We start from the raw sequence: 20,513 nt of genomic DNA, 5'->3' as shown, positions 1-20,513 counted from the left end.
ACACACAGAAAAGGTTGTATTACATAAGTAGCCAATAGATAGTTTATTAAGTAATCAATTTTTCCAGATATTCTAACGTTTAGGTAGCTTTTGAACAGATTAATTAATTTGCATGTGGTCTTCACTTATTGGGAGTGATTCAAAAGTTTTCTATATTTCTTGGAATGAAAACATTGCATCAACAAGACATAAAGAAGAGTAGAGATTACAATATAAAAGTAAAAATCAAGATATAGACATTTAACCCCATACTTACGAAAGCGTAAAGCTGCTAGTTGCAGTTTAAAGGAGAGGGGGAAAAAAGAAAAGAAATAACCAAAAACCGTGGAATTGCTGAACCTGAATATACACAAGGAACAAACTATCATTTATCTACAGGCTATGGTTCCAAAGGTAGAACATCTCCTCTAATTCCTACTCAAACTGGTTATTTCTATTTTAGATTAATGAACTATTTCTGTCTTCTACCTTTCACATCGCATAACTCACCTTTGCTCTTCTGCATCAGCTCTTCTTCAGTTTTAAGTAGTTTGGTGTTTTTCTCTGTTAGCTCTTCTTTGGTCTCCATCAGTTCAAAGTTAGTTTTCTCCAGCTGCTTTTCAAACCAGCCAATATCTTCCTTTGGGTCCCCCAGGGATACAATGGAACTATGTGCTGCCTCAGCTTGCTCTTTAATATCCATGACATCATAATGCACAGAATCAAGAATGCCCTCAGGATCAACACAGGTGTCAGGCACTATGCTATGTTCTCCACCCTGAAACGTAATTTATAATCAGTTAAAACTGGTGAATAGCTGACTACATAATAGCTGTTATTTCTACAGATAGTCTGGATAGCCACTATGAAGACAGCCATACAAGAAGTTTTTAATTTCAGCTTCAAAACCCACCTCACAAATTCACATACAACATGACAGTGATTCATATGGGGGGAAGATAAGTGGCATTCTAGTAACAGCTAATATATTTTATAGTATTTGATGTTTGGTCACTACTTAAACCAGTTTTCAAGAAAGTACAAAAGAGTTATTGCAGACTCCAATCCTGCTTTTAACCTCAAGAGTTTCACTAGGCAAACAATGTACAAGAACTGCCACTTCATGCAGCCATAGATTTCTGCTTTTTTTATGTTTTGACTTTCCAGTTGCATTCAGTGCAACTGATCATCATCTTTTCAGTTCTTTGTCTTGCAGCGCCACATCACCCTCATAGGCTGCTCCCTCTACTTTCACACTTAACCTCTTTCAGATAAGGCCACAATCCAAGGGCACACATCCATCAATTGTGCTTCAAACACAAACTCTCAGCACTTCAAAGTTTTCCATCAAGACTGTAGCACTGATCTGACAGCTTAACTTCTTCAGTGTTATATCATAGCACTCACTCCTACCCATTCCGCTTAACCCCCACTTTCCCACTGAAGCATCTGATGGCCATAACACAGCTTTTCAAACTCTTTACTGCTCCACTTCTTTTGTCAACACTTGAACTGGACAATATTCAAAATTACAACAGCAGCAACATATGGGGTAGCTGGATTTGCTTTCCTACATGGGATCATATTTTGAGAAGAGAGAAAAATTAAGTAAATAGCATAAAATCTCCTCCAGATGTAACAAGTTGCTTCTTGTTAGGTTGAATACTTTTTAGGAATGAGATTTTCAGAAGATGCTTCTGCCCTCACGCCCCAAAGAAACACAAAGACCCCAGTAGAGATTTTTAGAAAACTCTGTAGGAAAATTAAGCTCAACTAAAACACTAAATTAAAAAACCTGACTGCTGTATGGAGACAAACACCCAGATTCACTACAGATACTACACAAATAGATTCATATTCTTAGAAGAACAGAATTTTTTCTTTAAATGCAAATCATAAGTACTGATCAACAAAATAGACTACAACATACTCACTTTTTGTGCAATAGCTGAGAATCTTAGCACATTGAGTGTTTCTTCATAGGTTGAAGCACACTGGCTGATGTTTGCTAACATGTGTATCTTCCCTTTTCCACTGAAGAATCCCTGAAGAAAGTGTGTTAACTTACTTTCACTAAACGGTATGTACTGCTGCACCCTTTGAAGACAAAAACCACAACAAATCCCATTAGCAGAAGTTAACAGCTTCATTTCAATGTGAGAGCTATCCAAGTGGAAGACAACACATTAATAACTGCACTAGTCTTTAAATCATTTTGAGTTGTGGGTTGTTTTGAATTTAATCTTTTTGCTAGTTTGCAGTCAGGTTGTATGATTGTTCCAGCTACTATGCAGCCATTATCTTCTTAGACAACCCACGAGAACATTTAAAACAAAAAGTACATTCAACATCCAGCCTAAGATAGGTCATACAGCCTCACGTTAGCTTAAATTCTCTCTCACCTTTCTCTTTCCCTTACCACATCTGGCAAACTGACCTATCTACTTCTAAGAAAACAGTACCCAACAGAATCAGAGATAACCACTCTCTCAGTATATTGTCTCTAGGAAAGGACGATAGTAAATACTTTGGAAATAAAGAAGCATATACTTATCACAACATCTCTGGTGTTTCCTAAACCAAGGTTAAGCCACTGAATCAAACAGCTGGTGATGTACAGAAAATTAGGAGAGAACTCCTAAAGCGTGACTAAACACACTGTTCTCTAGTGAGGTTACCTGCTGGACTCTTTACAGCTACTGAATTCTGCAAACAGAGCTAAAAGCTTCACATAGCTACGCTCCTGTCACAACACACGTGACCCATAAGTAGCTTTAGTGCAGGAGTGGTAAATGAGTTCTTATTTTAAAGAAAATTACTATCAAAGTCATCACTACATTTCCCCCATATTGTTAAAATTTCAAGTGATCAGGACCAACAAATAAAACAGTTCTGAATAAATCAAAGCACTTTAAGCAGCAGCTAATTTTAAGGAATCCTTCTTCCCTAGAAAGGACAGACAGATCAGAGACTAATCCAGTAGCAAGGCCTATTTTCATCTACTTTTAAGCATAACAGAATTTGAATAGGCTACCAGGCACAGTGTGGCATTTCATGAACACAGAGCTCACCTAATCTTTGGGACAGAAAGACACCTTCAAATGAGAATCAGCAGAGAATTCTGCAATTATATCCAGCTGTGACTGTAAATAAATACTACATTGTTTAAAATACAGAAAGCTCTGTCTGCACTCATTTAGAGCACAACCTCAGACAGAAGTAGCAAGCAGGCTTTCTTCTCTCTGAATTTGGTTAGCTAGATCAGAAAGAATGATGAAGTTGCATCAAGGTTTGGAAAAAAATATATATATATATATGTATATATGTAATTATATATATCTATATGTATATATGTAATTATATATATCTATATATAATTTTTCTTTTCCAAATTATATATATATAATATATATATTCTGACCATGTCTCTTGGCTAGGACAAAGCACAGCAATATCCCTGAGGAAAACTGTTACAGCAGAACTAAATGATAAATGCAACTAACTAACAAAGGAGGAAAAGGTCTAACACTTCACACATTTAAAGTGAAAATAGTGAAAACAAATTTTATAATCTCCCCCAGGACTTGTTTGAGAAGGCAAGGCCAGAAAAAAAAAAAAAAAAAAAAAACCACAACGCTAATTTGCTTAAGTCTATGATAACACATTCAGAAATTTAGAACTAGAATGGTTTTATTTGAAAAAACAAACAAACAAACAAAAAACAACAACAAAAAGAAGGCAAGTTTATAGATCACTTTCTTAGATCATTAAGTCTTCACACATCTGCAGAAGCCTACAGATAGTTTTCACTCATAACATAGTTTCGTACTCTGCATTTTAAACAATAGTTTAAACATTGTACATGATATCTGAAATCTACAACTAGTTTACAGTTTGTACAAGGACTTACTTTGACTGCTGACTGATCTTGAGTGCACTAATACACTTGCTTAGAGTTAGGAGAGATGCATTGATATTTCCACTCTCTTTCAGTCTGTCACCTTCATTGCACGTCTTGGTATTCCTTTCTGAACTAGCAAGATCACACAGTGATAATCTGAAGGCAGATAAGAAAATTAAGTTTTCTTGCCTTTGAATGTACATTGATTATTTATCATTTCCAACACAACCACTCCTCCTAGAGGAACAATTTCTTGAACCCTTTCATGCTTTTTAATGTTGCTTTCCTAGTGAAGTTGCACACTACTTCCTGCCAAACTCTTTTCCAACACAGCTTCCATTTTTCTGCCATATTCTTCCTTCTGAGGATTTAGTTCAGAAGTTGAGTGAGAAGGATAAAGGAACACTGTGTGGAACAGTGGGCACAAGATATAGAACAGCATTACAACTTGATGGTTTAGTACTGCATAATGACAGGAAATGGGGAACCACCACTCATACAGGAGGCTGTATCAGGGAACCTAGTGTCCGTAGCCCAATATCAATACATCAATACTGAAAGTAACTGACAATTTCATCCTAAAAGAAGAAGGGAACTCTGCTCTGAACTTACTCATTGACTCGTGTCACTCGTGGCATTTCAAGGTCTTCAATTCTTAGTACCTTAATTGTAAATATACTGTGGCTAAAAGGAGAAATGAAGCAAGGTCAATAGCCAGAAATACACACATTTTCTAAAATCTGTAACATCTGTTCAAAACACTGCTGGATTTATTCCAGATTCAATTAACAATAATTCTACTAGATGCATTAAACCTTTTAAAGAGACATTCCGTCTTGGTTTATTTTGCTTTTCTTCCCCCTCATGAACCACCATTACTTACATGGAAGAAGGCTTAGTTGTTTTGTTGAGAGTTTTTGATAAAACACTTAGCTTTTGTATGCACTTATCTGCTTGAAGGACTAATCCTTCTAGTTCAAAGCACTAGAATCACAAACTGTCACAAAATATCACATGGAACACTAGATATCAAGCCTTTTTAAAGCCTCTTCCCCGAAAAAAAGCCATAAACAATATTTTCATTCATCCCTCTTCCCCACACTATGTTACACCCAATGTTAGTGAAAGTTTCCCACCTTCAGCTGGAGCAAGTATTTAGCTTTGTGCTTGCAAAACTCTGGTGTTTCTGTCCCAGTTTAAAAAGTCTGAAAGCTTCTTTAGAATCAGAAATCTGAACCCACTGCAAACCTTTCAAAAGAAGGAAAAGTGATTTTTGCAAGCTTTGCTAGCAAAAGAGAAAGTGAACAAGAAATAAGGTATACAAACTAAGAACATTTAGTTAAGACAATAAAATACTTCATTAACTCTGCCTCAAACATACGACAAGCTGATGGCAGATAAGACTAAGATTCTTCCTCCCACAGAAAAGGGCAAGGTATAGTATAGCACAACAGTTTATCCTACCAGTATACTAAAGTATGTTCCATCCAAATTAAGCAAGCAGCCTTAGTACTGAAAGTACAAAAGCTAAGTTCTTAAACTACAGAAGCCGAAAGTTTGTATTCATTGGTGCAGAAGTCAATCTGAGAAGTTTTTTGTTTTAGCTTGTAGTTTTTATTGGGGATGGGTTATCTGGATTCTGTCTGCATTATAACGACTGTATGGCTCTCATTTTCAAGGATGATGAAGGCAGTGGAGTTCACACAGGCTTTATGGGCAAAGTACAGGAATAAGGAGAATACTGTTGAAGATGCAGATACGTACATGTAGCTTGTTGCCTTCACATTCAAGCAGACACTTCTAGAGCTACACTGAACACATTTAAGAGTTTTCTATCTCAGAAGAAACATGTTACACTATTCCATGACAAGCTTGGCAGTTTGCAAAGTATTCTAGTTACCTTTTACGTAAGAATATCCCTTGACGTCTTGAGCAAGGCGAAGTGTCCTTTTTTTTCTGTCATTTGATAAAGGAGCCAGTAAATCATAAAAACATTCATTGTAAATCTCAAAAAATGAAACCCAGAGAACTTCACAAAATCATCTATAGATAATCTGCTAAGTTGGTCTGATCCTTCTGAGAGATTTTCTGCACCTGCAAAGTAGAAAATATTACAAGTCAATGTAGAGACAGTAAAACTAGCTGCATTTAAAAATAAGTAATAGTTAAGCTTACAGCTTAAAACTTTTCCCAGAACATAAACACAAAGAATCCCCACCTCTCATACAAACACCAAGTATCTGGAAGTCAAGACGCGTGCCCTACACATTTGCAAAGACACGCCTGCTATAAAGCTTGCTTTTTCACTTCCAAAACCCAATCTAACATCTATAGTTGGGTTAGAAATATTCAGAACTCTTCAGTCTTTACAATATAGAGAACTGAACTAGTAAGGACACTTCGTTCTGACTTTTTAGGGAAAAAAAAGTATTTAGTGAGTTCTTAAGTGCCCTAAAGGCCTGTCGGAAAACCACTAGGGATCTTATCACAAATCATACTCTTTTTCTTTGTTTTACTTTCACCTCATAAAACCAGGTTATGATAGATGTCCCAGTAGTCTCCTAGCCATTTTATTCCTTCTGTTTTCTGCCCAGATGTCCTGCCCATTATTCCGTTCTGTTACAAATAAAAGCTAAATAATCCTTTTATTATCAGCATTAGCCAAAAAAGCCAGTCGTTGACCTTACAGAAGCTTTTCTAATTGCTACTGTTTAATATAAAACATACCCTTAGAATCAGATGGGGATTTGTCATTAGTGCTGTTGTGATGGTCTACCTACAAAAGAAAACAGAGACTTTAGGATTTATTATTGATGTACAGCACCAATACACCACTGGTTGCTTTTATTTATTTATTTATTTATTTATTTTAAAAGCAGCTGTATTGCTCTACCAGAAAACAATACAGTATAGTTCCAAGGTGCCAACACAAAAATCCTGGCTACACATTTTGACTGGTTTCACCTTACTACTCATTTCTGACAATTCCTTTACTATAAGATCTGATGCATTTCAGCTTCCTGATTCAGAAAGAAAAAGAACAAATAGGGAGAGAATCCCCAACAGGAAAAGGAGTTATTTAATAAGATGATTTTCAATAGCCCATTTATAATCTGCATTTTACCCTTCATGAATCTTGGACTCCTGAAATATTTTTCTTATTGGGATTTTCTTAATTCAGGACTTCCATATCCTATGGCTTATTAGGTCAACTCTCAGAAAAGGAAGTTAAGGTAGAATACTTGATCACTTAATGTAGATAAGCAGCTTATTATTTCTTAACTCAGGCTATCAAAGTGTTACACAAATGAAGTTATGACTAAATTTTGTAAATATAATATTTTTAAGTAGTTTGGTCATAGAAAATACAGAATAGCTCCCAACATGTAGATCTCATGATGTTCATAGATGTATACTCAGTTCCCAGGCTTCAGGTTGTGTTGCTTTTTTATAGAGCACAAAAGTAGAAAGAAATTCTCATCTACTGAAGAGGAGTAATCTCACCTACCAGATACAGTATGCTTAGAAGTAAAACTTTTAACATAGAAGTTTTCATCTACATGACACTCACCCAGATCTGGCTTTGTATAGTCAGCAAAGCTTGTACCTACTTAGCTTATAAGGTCAAGTATTTTACCTAGGAACACGGGTCTTGAAACTAGAGGAGGCACCTATATCGCACGACCACATCTTAACTCTCTAATGGAGTAGGATGAGATCAGCATATAGCTGTTCACTGCATTTTCTTTCCACATACTCACTAAACCTAGAACAGTTTTACACATCTTTGGTTCATGTAGAAGACAGGTGTTGTTTTTCCCCGAAATACTTAAAGATCATTGGAGCCAGACTTCATACTCAGCTGTGCTCTTGAAATAATTCAGAAGGAATTTTACTGCCACCTGCCTTTCACACTGTGAAGTCCACACTTAACCACCTCATCAGTAAGACCAAGTTAACATACTCCACAACTAAAATACCCCAGTGTGGTGTAGCACACCACTAATAAGATGCTTCATTCTTTTTCAGCAAGAACAGAAAGACAAATAGAAAACTGTGTGTAAATACAGAACCCTCTTTCATTACAGAATGGAAAGGATAACACTGAACTATCACAAGATGCATGTACTCATCATTTCTTTATAAAGTAGTTTCCTACCTCTTTTGTCAGATGAAGCAACAAATTTTTAAGAGCAATTTCTTCTCTCACTTTGTCATTAGTCAGTTTTACGTAATCTCTCCACCGAATAGGTTTCAGATCCATTTTTGTGGATAGCCTTCCTCCAACAGTTTTAAACAACATATCCATCGTCCTTGGCAAAATACCAACATCATCTTCTGTCCCTGTAAGCAATACACAAAAGAAGGGCCAGGTTACTATTGTAAGCAACATATAAACATAAATGAAGACAAAGATAACTGATTCTAATCTCAAAGTATACACAAAGAATTTAGAGGCCAGTTACAGTCTGAAGCAATGTTTGCAGTGTTACTAGACTGTTCCCTGAAAAATACTGGCTTTAAGCAACAGCTCACATCCCATTCCTTAGACATTACAGGGCATCACTTTAAAACAGCCAGAATATTCTGCATAAGCTTAGCCTTAAGAAGAAAAAATAACCCACAGCAAACTCCCACATTTAACAGACGTGCAGATTTTCAACTGTTTACCAGGCTCCCTTCCCGCTCTGAAACAACCCTGAAATAACAACCAGAGTGATGTCTCTGCTACAACATCCCGTTCGTCCCACAAACCCTATTTAGAAATATCTACAAGTCTCATAAAAACTGTTAAAGTAACTCAGCTCCTTTCCCATTGCCTTTTCTTGGAGCACACAACTACCTCCACATCTTGCCTACTTCACGCCTTAGTTTTTCCACTGTCACTAAATACCAAGCAAGCTTCAGTGTTTTAAAGTCAGTCATGAACACAAGAGAGGACAATACGCAGAAGAATTTCTATAGTGCTGTATGGAAGGTGCATAGAAAGATAATTTTTGAACATACTACCCTGTTGATTCTTAATATTTAAGTCCTAAAAAGGTATTACTATGGGAAAGTCTTCAGCTCCACGCATATAAAACTATTGGAAATACATAGTAACAGAACACTAAATAACAGAAATAAGGGGAATTTGTTTCCTGTGAACCCAATCGTTTCATTTGTTATGACAATATTAAACATAAAAAACAACTGCTCCCAGCCAGAAAGGAGATTGATGTATTATTTCTGTACTACTAAAGCTCAGGGAACACAATCTTCTATGCTGCTGTTATTACTAAAATCAGAAATTTGAAAAAAGATTGAAATACCTTGATCAAATGTTTCAGAATGTTTAATTTCTGCCTACAATAAATCAAACAAACTCAGACATACTTTGCCTTCAAATAAAGAACAGCATTTAAGATGCACGCATTTATAGTAGGAACAAAAACCAAAGTTATTGTAGTGTATGCTGTCTTACACACTTGTAAATTTAGTAATATTTGTTATGGAAGAAGACGACTTTTCAAGGCTACTAGTATTCAAAAGAAGGCAACGTACAAGGCCTGTTGAGTAACTAGGTAAGAAGTCATAACATCTCTCTCTTCTAGAAGTAGTTCTCACTTTAAGAAATTAATTCAAGGAAAAAGCATTTCTGCTCATACCTTGGAATGTGTAAGTTTTCCCAGCATTTGTAACGCCATACGTAAAAACAAGGCAATTACATCCTTCTAAGAACTCTTTCACTGGTTGCTTCACAGTACCTTCAAAGAATTCTTCTTGAGTTGCTTCAGGTCCAAACACCTGAATGTTACCAAGAAGCTGGTTAATCTCTTTATTTTGTTTAAGCAATATTTAAGTACTTGTAAGGAGTCAGATACACGTTGATAATTCTAAAGACAGTTAAGAAAAACTTGTTTGCTTTATATGAAGTAACAGAAGACAAGCAACTTTTTCCACAAATAACTTAATATCATTTAAAGACAATTAATTTACCCGTGAAAAGGTGAACTTCTGTGTTGTCTGTCCTAAAGTTTTATTGCTCATTCTTCCCAATGAGCTCTTAGGGGACTTCAGTATGATGCTTGTTGAGTCCTCAAGTGAAACACATCCCTATTACAAGGAAGCACAAGTAATGCAGGCATGAAAAAAGTTTTAAAAGGTCATCTTACAGGAAAGAAAACATATATACTTTAAGGGTTGTTTTTTTGTTTATGATTAAATAAATGCCTTACCTGCGATCCATTTGCTCTCTCCCGTGCCGTAAAGGGTTTAATACGCAGGCAAACTTGTATGCGTCCCCTAGGCTCCAAACTAGACCTCTAAAATTAAAGAGCTGGAAGTTAGAAATCTGACTAGATCCTCTGTTTGATGATTAGCACATTAAAGCAGTATTATTTTCATCATCCTATTGTAACAGACTCATTTGTTAACACAGGAAGTAATAATATTTTACTGTTTTCACAAGTGCTTTGGACCCTGCTAAACTTCTTTGTCAGAGCCTAGAATTTCAAAACAAGTACTACTGCAACACACTCCTGTACTGCATTCAGGCCAACTATGAACAAAAGTACTCCATTATTGTGCTTCTGAGACAATGTTAGCTTCATCCACTGATACCGGTGCTCCTCATAAGGTATCAAAGCAACACCACACATCTTGGTCTAGTCTATGTACAGTCTAAAAGCATAGTGAAGATGATTTTCATCTCCTCTGTAAGATTCTAATGCTTCTTATAAAGAAAAGAATTAAGTTTATTTATTTTTGGAGAAACAAGCTGCCTTTGTGGTCCTGAGGGCCCCTTTTTGTCACCTGTTGGGCATAGCAAGAGAGCTTTTCTTGTACAAATCTATGCCCCGTGTACCTTTCTCCATCCCAAAACCTAGAGTTGTGGTGCAGACACTGGATGCTGACCAGAGCAGTAAAAGAACAGAAGAGGGGAAAAGCAGATACAGGTAAGACACCTAAAAGAAAGGAAAAGAGCAGAAGAGAAGGAAGGATACGGTTAAGAACAAAGGACAGAAGATGGAAAGTGCTATAGAGGATTGGACTGGACATGAGCAGATCAGAGCTACACCAAGGTGTGGCTTCTCCCTGTGTCCCTGTCCACCACTGGCAACATCCCCCAATGACAGGGATGATGCTGCCCCAGCAGCTGATGGGGTTGTGGTCTGGGGTTACGTTCTATGCAGAGCCTCCACAACCTGCTACAGACCTCCAGTTCCCTGACACTTCTTTTTTTCAGGTGTCTGCACACAAGGAACAGGTGTTCTCTATGCCCTGCATGCTGGTAATTAGTGTGGGCAATTACTGTGTGGGAATTGGGGGAAGGAAATTCAGGGGTGGGATAGTGAGGAGGAATTGGAGGGGGCTGGGAAATTGTTTGGGTGGGATTGTAGAGATCAGATATGACTGCTAGGATGGGGGATATTTGGTTGGAAATATTGTCATTTCTATTACTCATTGCTTTGTATAAGTTATTAAATGCTTTATGTTCCCTCTGCTACATCTCTGCTTGCAGTCATTTGTGCAGTGACAAAGGTCCTCAGCTCTACATGCCCACCTCCAAGGTAGGATGGAGCACCACAGATGGCAGTGTTCCACAGCTGCCACCAGCAGCCCCAGCTCATCCCTCCACACCTGAGGTGTGAGTGGCTGTGAGAGGAATGTCTCTGTGGAAGTGCAGCTCATTCCTCCCCTCTGATGGGGGCAGAAGGCATCTGCATTTCCCTCATGGCTCTTATTTCCTGTGTTACTGTGGGAAATGAGCTGAGCCACTGTGCCTCCCTACTATGGCAAGCTCTGCAGCTCTGCCACTGTCTTTATACTCAGCTGTTCCTGTGTGTAATGCTCCACACTTGGACCCTGCAGAGCCCAAAGGCCTCCTTGGCTGCTGTTACTCACCTGGACATTGAGGGTGCTGTGTCTCCAGTCTGTACCTGCTTCCAGGTGTCACTTGCAAGACACTGCGATTCCACCTGGTTGGAACTGCAGTCAACAAACACAAATGTGAAAGAAATAAGAAAGGATTCTTTCATTTCACAGGCTTTCATCTCCATTGAAAGATGTTCTGCTGTGCAGCACAGCTGGGAGCATTTCATATGTGCAAAAAAGGGGGATAGGCCCTGGCTGTGCCGGGCCCCCTTCCGGCCCAGGCCCCAAAGCAGCTCCGACTGTGCTGGGTTCCCCTCTCACCTGGGCCCTGCAGTGGCCTCAGCTGTGCCTGGTCCCCCTCTGCTCTGGGCCCTGAGCTGGCCCCAGCTGTGCCTGGTCCTCCTCCATCCTGGGCCCCAAGGCCCTGCCTCTGCCTGCTCCCCCTCTGCTCTGGGCCCTGAGCTGGCCCTAACTGTGCCAGGCCCCCCTCTGGCACAGGCCCTGCCTCAAGCCCCGCCCCCTGTGGGCAGCAGTGCTAGTGCCTGTTGGTTTTGCTCTCTTCCCTCTCCTTTCCCTGTTCTCTTCACAAATGCTTTCAGATCCCCCAGGATGACGTGCACTGACACTGCTGCCTTCTTCCTGCACAAACTTTCTGGGCAGCTCAGCTTTTTCTACAGAGCAGCGTGCCTTTGGAAGTGCTTGGAGGATGTAAACTAACAGCAAGAGAACACTGAGCTCTTCTGGGTCTTTCTAGGAATGGCAAAGAGACAGGAGAATGTGCTCAGGCTCGAGTGGTTGCTTGTATGCAGAAATCACAGTTGTCAACATCTGTGCTGTTTTGCTGTAGGCAGTAGTGTGTGACAAGAAGCCTACAATTATCAATTTAGTGAACGTAATTAATTGTAACAGTTCCCCTTTCTTCTTCCCTTGACACTTGGGTTATGGAGTTCTCCTATGCTATGTGCCGGTGTAATACCTCTGAGCCACAGCACTGTTGCGTTTAGCAAAGCTCATGGCAACAGGCTTTGGCCAACCTCAGAGCTACATAGATGATGATAAGATATCCGATGATAGGAGGGAAAATGAACAAGCTCCAAGGTAAGTGTTGTTTTTTCCTTCTAGTCAGCACGCCATCGCTAAATCTTCCATGCTGTGACTTTTATCGTGACAGTGATGATCCCTTAACCTCACACCTTTAGCGCAGCACTTTCTGTGGAGATTCCCACCAGTGACAAAGTATTAGTGCCGCTTTTCTGCCTGTTTCTTTTTTGTCTGTATTTTCCAGAATGTGGGTATTTCTTTCATTGCCCACAAACACTGCCCAGTGCAGGAGGAGGCAGGGACAAGAGTCAGGAGCAAGGGCAGAATAGTTTCTCTGTTAGTGAATGGAATGCCAGTGTTTTCTGCATATGGACTTGCCATAGTGCTTCTTACAAGGCCTAACAGTGGGATGAAATGTGCCCTGAAGCAGGTGTGCTTGCAGGAAGGCAAAAGAGAATTGCAAATATTGCTAAGGGGGGCCAGTAAGATGATCAGAGGGCTGGAGCACCTTTCCTATGAGGACAGGTTGAGGGAACTGGGCTTGTGCTTGGAGAAGAGAAGGTTCCAGGGAAACCTCACTGTTGGCTTCTAGTATTTGAAAGGAGCATATAAACAGGCAGGGGAATGGCTGTTTACAAGGGTGGACAGTGATAGGACAAGGGGAATGGTTTTAAAGTGATACGGGGAAGTTTAGGTTGGATATTAGGTTGATGTTTTTCACACAGAGGGTGGTGACGCACTGGAACAGGTTGCCCAGGGAGGTTGTGGATGCTCCATCCCTGGAGGCATTTCAGGCCAGGCTGGATGTGGCTCTGGGCAGCCTGGTCTGCTGGTTGGAAACCCTGCACACTGTGGTCCTTTTCAACCCAGGCTATTCTATGAGTCTATGGCTGTTTTTAACACCAAAATGCAACTTGGCTTGTAATTGTTTCTAAAATGATCTGGTTCGTCCTGTTTTGAATGCTTTATTTTGGGGGGTTTGCGATGGCTTCGGTGTGGAAACGGCTGCAGCGTGTGGGGAAACGGGCGGCCAAAGTGCGATTCAAAGCAGAGCTGGAGGAAGTGCTGCTCGGGGGGGTGGGGGGGGGGAGTGGTGAGTGAAGACCCCCACCCCCCCATTAAATAACATCAACATATACACAAAAGAAGGGTGGGGGGTTATGGGGGGTGTATAACCCTATATTGTGCTACAGGTGACCACCCCTGTCAGACACTTGTGACCTCCCTGACTCCAGCCCTGCTGCATGCAGGCACCACCTCCCCAATATCCAACAGGGTTGTGAGCCCCAAAACCTTGGGGGGACACTTGGGGTTCTATGGGGACATGAGACCCCAAATCCTTGTGGACACATTGGGGACACCCGGTGGGGATGTGGACCCCAAAACCTTGGGGTGAAGCTGAGGATGTGGACCCCAAAAACCTCACGGGGTGAAGCTGAGGATGTTGGGGATGTGGGCATAGGATCATCCTCCTACAGGACCAGCAGCAGCAGCTCCATTGTGTGACCTGCAGGGAGCTGGAATGGGATGGGGTTGGGGGGGTCACAGGGGTTATGGGATGGGGTTGGGGGGGAGGGGCTCACAGGGGATGTGAGCAGACCCCCGTCCCATAATCAACAACAACCCCCAACCCAAAGCGGGACTGCCCCCGCCATGAGCCCTAAAGGGGCTTTCATCTGACCTGATCCCCCTTTTCCCTACAGACCGCCGCAGACACAGCAAAGGGGCTGCAGCAACAACATCAACAGATTGGACACGTCTGAACAGATTGAACAGATTGGATACGTCCACCCATCCTGTTGGGCCCAGCTCTTCTTGGCTCTCTGTTCCCTCCTGGCCTTGCAGCTGGCAGCTCATCGGCTGCTTTGGGGCTTCAAGCACAGCCCCGATGGGTGGCAGAAGACTGAAAGGACAGAGCGGGAGGGGTCTGCCTGAGTGGCTGATGGCTTTGGGGCCGCATCCCGCCAGCCTGAGCCAGGAGCCTGGGCTGTAATGCAGCCTTCCCCACAGACAGCTGATGGGCTGTCCCATGGCTCTCTGGAGACGTGGAGAGGGACCAGCCCTGTGAACTGGGGGGCTCCTGGCCTCCCCATCCCTCTCTCGGGCAGCCACAAACAAGCAGCGACCCTTTGGCGTTAGGGAATGGGCTCTCGTTGGGTCACCCCCATGCACATCCCAGCCCACAGCCTCCAGCCTCACCTGTAGGCAATGCTCTCCCTCTGCAGAGAGCTCCGTCTCCTTCGCAACTGCCCGCTGTCAACACTTGCAGTGCTCAGGCTTCTGGTGTAGGTTGGAGTCATGTCAAATCTCACTGCAGTTGGGAAGGAAGAGGAGATTCGCCATCAAGCCTTTGGCTCGCTCACTAGCAGCAATCAGGCCTGTTCCCAGAGCCAGCCCTGAAACCATCTCTGTCCCCACTCCTGAGGGTGGATAGTGATAGGACCAGGCCAGGGAGGATGTGACTCTGAGCAGCCTGGTCTGGTGGTTTATGACCCTGCACGCTGTGGTCCTTTTCAACCCAGGCTATTCTATGAATCTATGACTGTATCAGATGAGTCTATGATTGTATCAGACCTCAGGGAAGTCACATGGAAGAGGCAAGCCTTTGAAATTAAGCTTGATTTGCTTTGCCCCTCATACACCTGATCACTGCATCCCTTACTTGGCAAATGGTCTTTCTGTGGGGTGTAGATGAGGAAAGGGAAAGAGGAAAATAAAGCAGCTGCTTTGTCCTAGAGCTCTTGTTTCACTGGGGTCTGGCCCTATTTTCTGAAACTAAAAGACGATGTGTGAAAGAAGGACGGGAAAGGTGCAAGGAGGTTTTGGTTTTGGTGCTGACTCCAGCCTGGTGCTTGCTGCTGGGAAAGGCACACTTGGCTCCAAGGAAGGATGCATGGGTGGAAAGCCAGTGGCCAGGGGTCAGGGATCCCCAGCAATAGAGGGCAACAGCCCAACCAAGAGCTGGGGTGATTTGCTTTTAAACTGCATCCAGTGAAGTCCTGTCCCATTGGTTCTGACATACGTCTCCCCATTCCCTTCCAGTTTGTGCAGAGGTGGCATGAAACAGAGGGCATTGCTTTCTGCCAGACTGCAGGAGCAGAAGCATTTCAGGTGCCTAAATGGTTTGCTTTCCACATTGTGGTTGAAAGGAGTACATATAGAAGGAGGACTTCCATTCTTGGGGTGGATATGCACATGGGAGGCTGCACAGGGAAGGCTCCATCCTGGCCAGTTCAGCCAGCAGCTGTATCCAACTGGCAGAAGCCCCACTCAGTGAGGCCAGCAATGGTCCAAGGGCCTCAAACCCCAGCCCATGAGGCCGGCACTGGCCCTGGGCCATAAAGCCACAGTAAGGGAAGTCAACATCGGCTCTGGAGCCTAAAGCCACAATCAGAGAGGTGAGCACCAGCCTCGGGGCATACAGATGTGCACCCCTATTCCTTCCCACGATCTCCCCTGGGACTCCATTGAGCACTATGAGGCCACATTAGTCTTGACTGGTTTTTAATGAAAATTACAAAACCATGACAGCTGCGCAAGAGTCACCTTCACTTCCCTGTTGTTTGACTTCAGATCACCCCATGGGCTGACCCTGGCGTTGGTTTCCTTAAATTCGGATCTAGGAGGCGTCCACTTCCATTATGATGAAAGCGCAGAAGTCATGCGAGCATTGCTGAGGTCTCAATGGTTGGCACGGTGGGAGGAGCACGTGTCCCACAGGTGGTGAGCAGAGCTGGTGCTCTGGCGAGCGTGCTGCACGCGGAGACTGAGCTCTGTGCATTTCGTGGAACAGATCACCCTGGCAGAGCCTGTCCGAAGGACTGCTGTGCTGTGTTGGTGAGCTGAGCGCAGCTTAGGCTGAACAGGCCCAACAGGTGAGCTGGGTTTGGTGCTGGCTGGCTGCTGGGAGGTGTCTCTACAGACATGAAATGCTAGGCCGGGGAGAAGTCCCCAGCTCCAGCAGTGCCCCTCCACATGGCTGTTCCCAGGGGAAAGAGGTTCTTGTGGAGATTCCAACCCGTGTTTTGGTGAGGATGATGAAACACCATTCATAAGGAAACAGAGCGCAACTTGTGCCTCACTACCACACGGATGGCTGGGTGCAGAGCTCCTGAGGAGATGGAGAAGAGCACTTGCTGACACAAGCCATGGCAGTCAGACACAAGCTGCAGCTAGCGCTGGGACGTTCTTGCAGCCAGCTGATTCCCAGACCTTTTCCTCCACAAGAGACTCAATTGCATGGCAGAACAAAGCTGGGAATATACTTCTCCCATTGACTTTTCTCTTGTGGATGATTTCTGCAGGGTTCCTGTTTGCAGGGAGATTTGGAGGATCGAGGCAGTCTTAGGAAGAGTGAAGCCAGCTCTTTCCAAGAGCAGGGAAAGTTCCTGTGGAGAGAGCTTGTGAGAGAACTTGTGCTTCCTCTGACACTTGAGCGATCATGTCTCAGCAAGGAGACAAGTGCGGATCCAATGCCTGCTCTGTGAGCGGAAAGGTATGGCTGGGTTCCTTTGGCTTGACTTTTCTTCTTTGTTCCCATTTGTAAAGGGAAGGAGTGGAGCAGGGGGAGCCCTGCTGGTCCTTTGGGACCTCAGTAAGCGGTTGGATCCTGAGCTCACTGCTGACAGCCTGGGCTAATGGCACGGGCAGGGCTCAGGCTGTATTTTCCCTTAGAGATCAATGATGTCTCAGCACTCTGATATCCCATCTCTGGCACGATCTGGAAGCTCTCAGCTGCCCGTTCCAACCTGAGTTTCTTCCTTTCTCTCTTCAGAGGCGGCGCAGCTGCCAGACATCCAGCTGCACCTTTCAGCGCGCAGAGGGACGCAATGGGGATGGACTGTCTTTACTGCCACGCAAAAGTGAGTTTCTCTTCTGTCTGTAAAACAGGGTCTTTCTTTAGTGGGGGGTGGACACGGGCTAACAGGACAATACTGCTACTGTCATCTGTGAAATCAACACACGATCTCTTCTTTTAGGGACAGAGCCCGTGCGTCCATGCAATGGTGCTGGGCAAGGTGGGAAACGGAAAGCCCATGCAGGTAAGAGCTGTGGTGTGGGTACCTGCCACTAAATAGGGCTGCATGAAGGGGTGCATGTGTGATGGAAGAGTGAAGAAAGCCCACTGCAGATCTGTGCTGACTGCAGAAATGGCACCATGCTGTAGCAGCAAAAAGGAAAATGGTAGGAACTACACTTGGAGAGTTGAAGTTGGTGGTTGGCTGTGCTCAAATCTTCCTCCCAAGAGATGCTCTTCAAGTATTTCTTGTTTCTTTCTGCCAGAAGATGACGCAAGCGGCCTTCCAGCAAAGCGCAGCCTTGCGGCAGGTCTGGGTAGGACTGCAGCCTGTGACGTGGCACCCAAGAGAGGTACAGAGGCACAACAGGCATCGGGGTTTGATTCAGTGTCGTTCTAGTCAGGCTTTCTGTCTGTTCTTTCCTGGGAGTGTTGTTGCTGCATGTTGCTTGAGGTCTTTGTCCCTGGGATTTACAAGTACCTTCCCTGTCCAGATTTGAAATGCAAACCCACACTTCACCCAAGATCTGCTGCTGTGAACACTCAAGATGAGATTTCCTAGTATTGTGGCCCATTCTGCAGACTGAAAGTAGCCTTGGGCTCCCTTGAAGTCTAACTGCTTCTCCTTTCTTGATTATAACAGATGTACAATGTGAGCCAAATGGAATGATCTACGTGAAAGCAGTGCAGGAAGTGCTTTCTGGGAGAGATCATCTCCAGGCTGGAGGGCTTCCAGTAACAGCAGGTCCCAGCTCAGGGAGAAGACCTTCCCTGGCTGTGTGCCCCCGCTCTGTCTCCAAGACCCTGGCTGGAGGGAAACGCAAGGGCTTGGACGAAGAGCAACAGGCAGCAGCGCAGTTGCCTGCTAACAAAAGAGCCAGGGGCCAGAGCACCGGCAGTGTGCCGGCCCCAACCCCACCACGGAGCTCCAAGCAAAGAGGTAAGAAGGTGCTGTGGCACCGTCCCGGTGAAGTGCTGTCCTTATCAAACACATTGAGTTTGCTTAGGGCTTGCTTTACCTTTTCCTTCTCTGTGGAGGGGAAAGGAGTTGAAGGCTACAAAGTCCAAAGGCAGCGAGGTGCCAGAATACCTAAACGCATCTCTTTCCATTAACATCATTATGCTCTTCCGTATTTCCCCCTGGAAATGTTACTCACTGAGAGGCTTCCTAGTCCCATTTGCTTTGTCTTTGGACTGCCATTTGTTTTCTCGGCACCCATATTTCTGCAGCTTTGCTGTAGACAAAATGAATTCATTGGTATTCTTGCTTTCCAGCAAGAAGACAACAACAAAAAGAAAGGAAAAGGGAAATGAGAAAGGCTTCTTTGAGAGCTGCACGTGCAGAGGTGAGTCCTTGGTGAACACAGACACGCATTCTCTTGTTGGTCTCAGTGCCTACATCTGTCAGACATAAAAGAGATGGCAAAATCCTGAGAGAAGCGATGGAATAGAAAAATTGTGTGTTTGAGGAAATGACACTGTCAGTGAGAGCTGCCATGGGGAGCTTGGACGCCTTCCTCTGGCTTGAGAACAATGTGGTTGGTAACAGCCAGAAGGTTTTGCTGTGATAAAGAAGCTTGCCATGTTGGGCACTGCAACCTTTGAAACGACCTTCCCATGACAGAGCATGAATCTTACCATAGACAACGTGTCATGGGAAGTAGTGTCAGTGACCTGAATGAAAGGAACATGCTGTTCCACACGGGGCCATTCTGGATGTTTACTGGTCAGGCTTTCTTCATGAGATCTCCCTAGATTGTTTCTGTCCTACTTCTACGCTTGCTTTGTTTCTTTCCAGTTCTTCGCAGAGATGAACAGCCTTGCAGAGATGATGCAGAAGGTGCACATGAAGGACTGAGAGGAAAAGCGTCACAAGGCAGCGGCTGCAGTGCACAGCATTTCAGTTGCAGCCCAACTCAGCATTCCATGTTTTACTACATTCTGGGATTTCTTTTATTTATTTATTTATTTATTTATTTATATTTATTTATTTTTTTTTCCTTTTTTTTTTTTTCTTTAATGCATTCAATCAATAAACTATCATAATTACATATTCACAAAGACTGCACAGCCTGATTTGTCCAGTGGCATTCCATGAGCAGCTGCCCGACATTTGGTCCAGAGTAGCATCTACGCATCTTCGGTCCACTATGCATCTTCGGCGCCCACCACAGCCCATCCCAGCACCGTTCTTCCAGGCAGTGCTCCAAGTGCTCCTGCTGTTGCTAGCACTCATAGAGGTTTCCCATGGAGCTCCATGGCACACAGGACCTGGCCCCCGCACACAGCTGTACAACCCCACTCCATTGCACAGCCCTGCACACAAACATGGGCAGCTCCTCTCTTGCACACAGCCACATGCCTGCTCATACTTGTATGACCCCAGCCATTTGAATAACACTGTGCACACACATTGATGTGCAACCCTGTCCTTCTGTCTACCCATGTGCATGGGCATCTATGTGTGCCACCATGCCTCCTTTGCACACCCAGGTGCCCACACAACATTCCATGCCCTTGTACTGATACTTGCTGCTACTCCTTCCCAGGCTGAAGATTCTGCACTTGCTTTTGTTAAACCTCTTCACGTTTATTGGTGCCCAGCTCTCCAGTCTGTCCAGGTCTTGCTGAATGGCAGCACAGACTTCAGGTGTGCCAGCCATTCTTCCCAGCTTTGTATCATAGGCGTACTTACAGAGCATGGACACTATCCCCTCC

General features: G+C 43.6%; 1 protein-coding gene and 1 pseudogene across 6 annotated transcripts in view; one reads left to right on the top strand and one right to left on the bottom strand.

Annotated features, from left to right (window-relative positions):
• LOC146752408 (kinesin-like protein KIF20B) overlaps positions 1-15,184 on the bottom strand; it is a 29,312-nt pseudogene extending 14,128 nt beyond the window's left edge. Inside the window, exons 1-13 of the transcript XR_014940630.1 lie at positions 15,091-15,184; positions 11,768-11,802; positions 10,099-10,185; positions 9,860-9,976; positions 9,529-9,667; positions 8,040-8,224; positions 6,608-6,656; positions 5,781-5,974; positions 5,017-5,128; positions 4,493-4,564; positions 3,890-4,036; positions 1,914-2,076; positions 490-757 (exon numbers count right to left, since the gene is read on the bottom strand). The product of XR_014940630.1 is annotated as a kinesin-like protein KIF20B (transcript). The remainder of the gene's footprint in view (positions 1-489; positions 758-1,913; positions 2,077-3,889; positions 4,037-4,492; positions 4,565-5,016; positions 5,129-5,780; positions 5,975-6,607; positions 6,657-8,039; positions 8,225-9,528; positions 9,668-9,859; positions 9,977-10,098; positions 10,186-11,767; positions 11,803-15,090) is intronic.
• LOC146752407 (zinc finger CCCH domain-containing protein 11A-like) lies at positions 14,380-19,853 on the top strand. 5 transcript variants are annotated; one of them, XM_085531914.1, is made up of 8 exons: positions 14,380-15,889; positions 16,352-17,273; positions 17,553-17,640; positions 17,758-17,820; positions 18,062-18,148; positions 18,439-18,735; positions 19,071-19,141; positions 19,594-19,853. In XM_085531914.1, the coding sequence occupies exons 2-8, from the start codon at positions 17,220-17,222 to the stop codon at positions 19,651-19,653; spliced, it is 720 nt and encodes a 239-aa protein (XP_085388040.1). In that variant the 5' UTR covers positions 14,380-15,889; positions 16,352-17,219; the 3' UTR covers positions 19,654-19,853. The 5 variants fall into 5 exon arrangements, with proteins under 5 accessions (XP_085388040.1, XP_085388038.1, XP_085388042.1 ...); XM_085531912.1 differs by having other exon boundaries at positions 14,380-16,176; XM_085531916.1 differs by having other exon boundaries at positions 14,380-16,653; positions 17,083-17,273.
• Positions 19,854-20,513: the final 660 nt, after the last annotated feature.

This window comes from Coturnix japonica, unplaced genomic scaffold (genome assembly GCF_054131305.1).
Source record: "Coturnix japonica strain WE unplaced genomic scaffold, WE-NBRP24 Scf045, whole genome shotgun sequence".
In the NCBI taxonomy this organism is placed as follows: Eukaryota; Metazoa; Chordata; class Aves; order Galliformes; family Phasianidae; genus Coturnix; species Coturnix japonica.
The sequence above is the reverse complement of the archived record's forward strand: the minus strand, read 5'-3'. Positions and strand labels throughout refer to the sequence as shown.

Coding starts and splice junctions, on each gene's coding strand:
- LOC146752407 (XM_085531914.1), top strand. CDS start 17,220: ATGTCTCAGCAAGGAGACAAGTGCGGATCCAATGCCTGCTCTGTGAGC. Junction 17,274..17,552: donor CCTGCTCTGTGAGCGGAAAG/GTATGGCTGGGT, acceptor TTCTCTCTTCAG/AGGCGGCGCAGCTGCCAGAC. Junction 18,736..19,070: donor ACGGAGCTCCAAGCAAAGAG/GTAAGAAGGTGC, acceptor CTTGCTTTCCAG/CAAGAAGACAACAACAAAAA.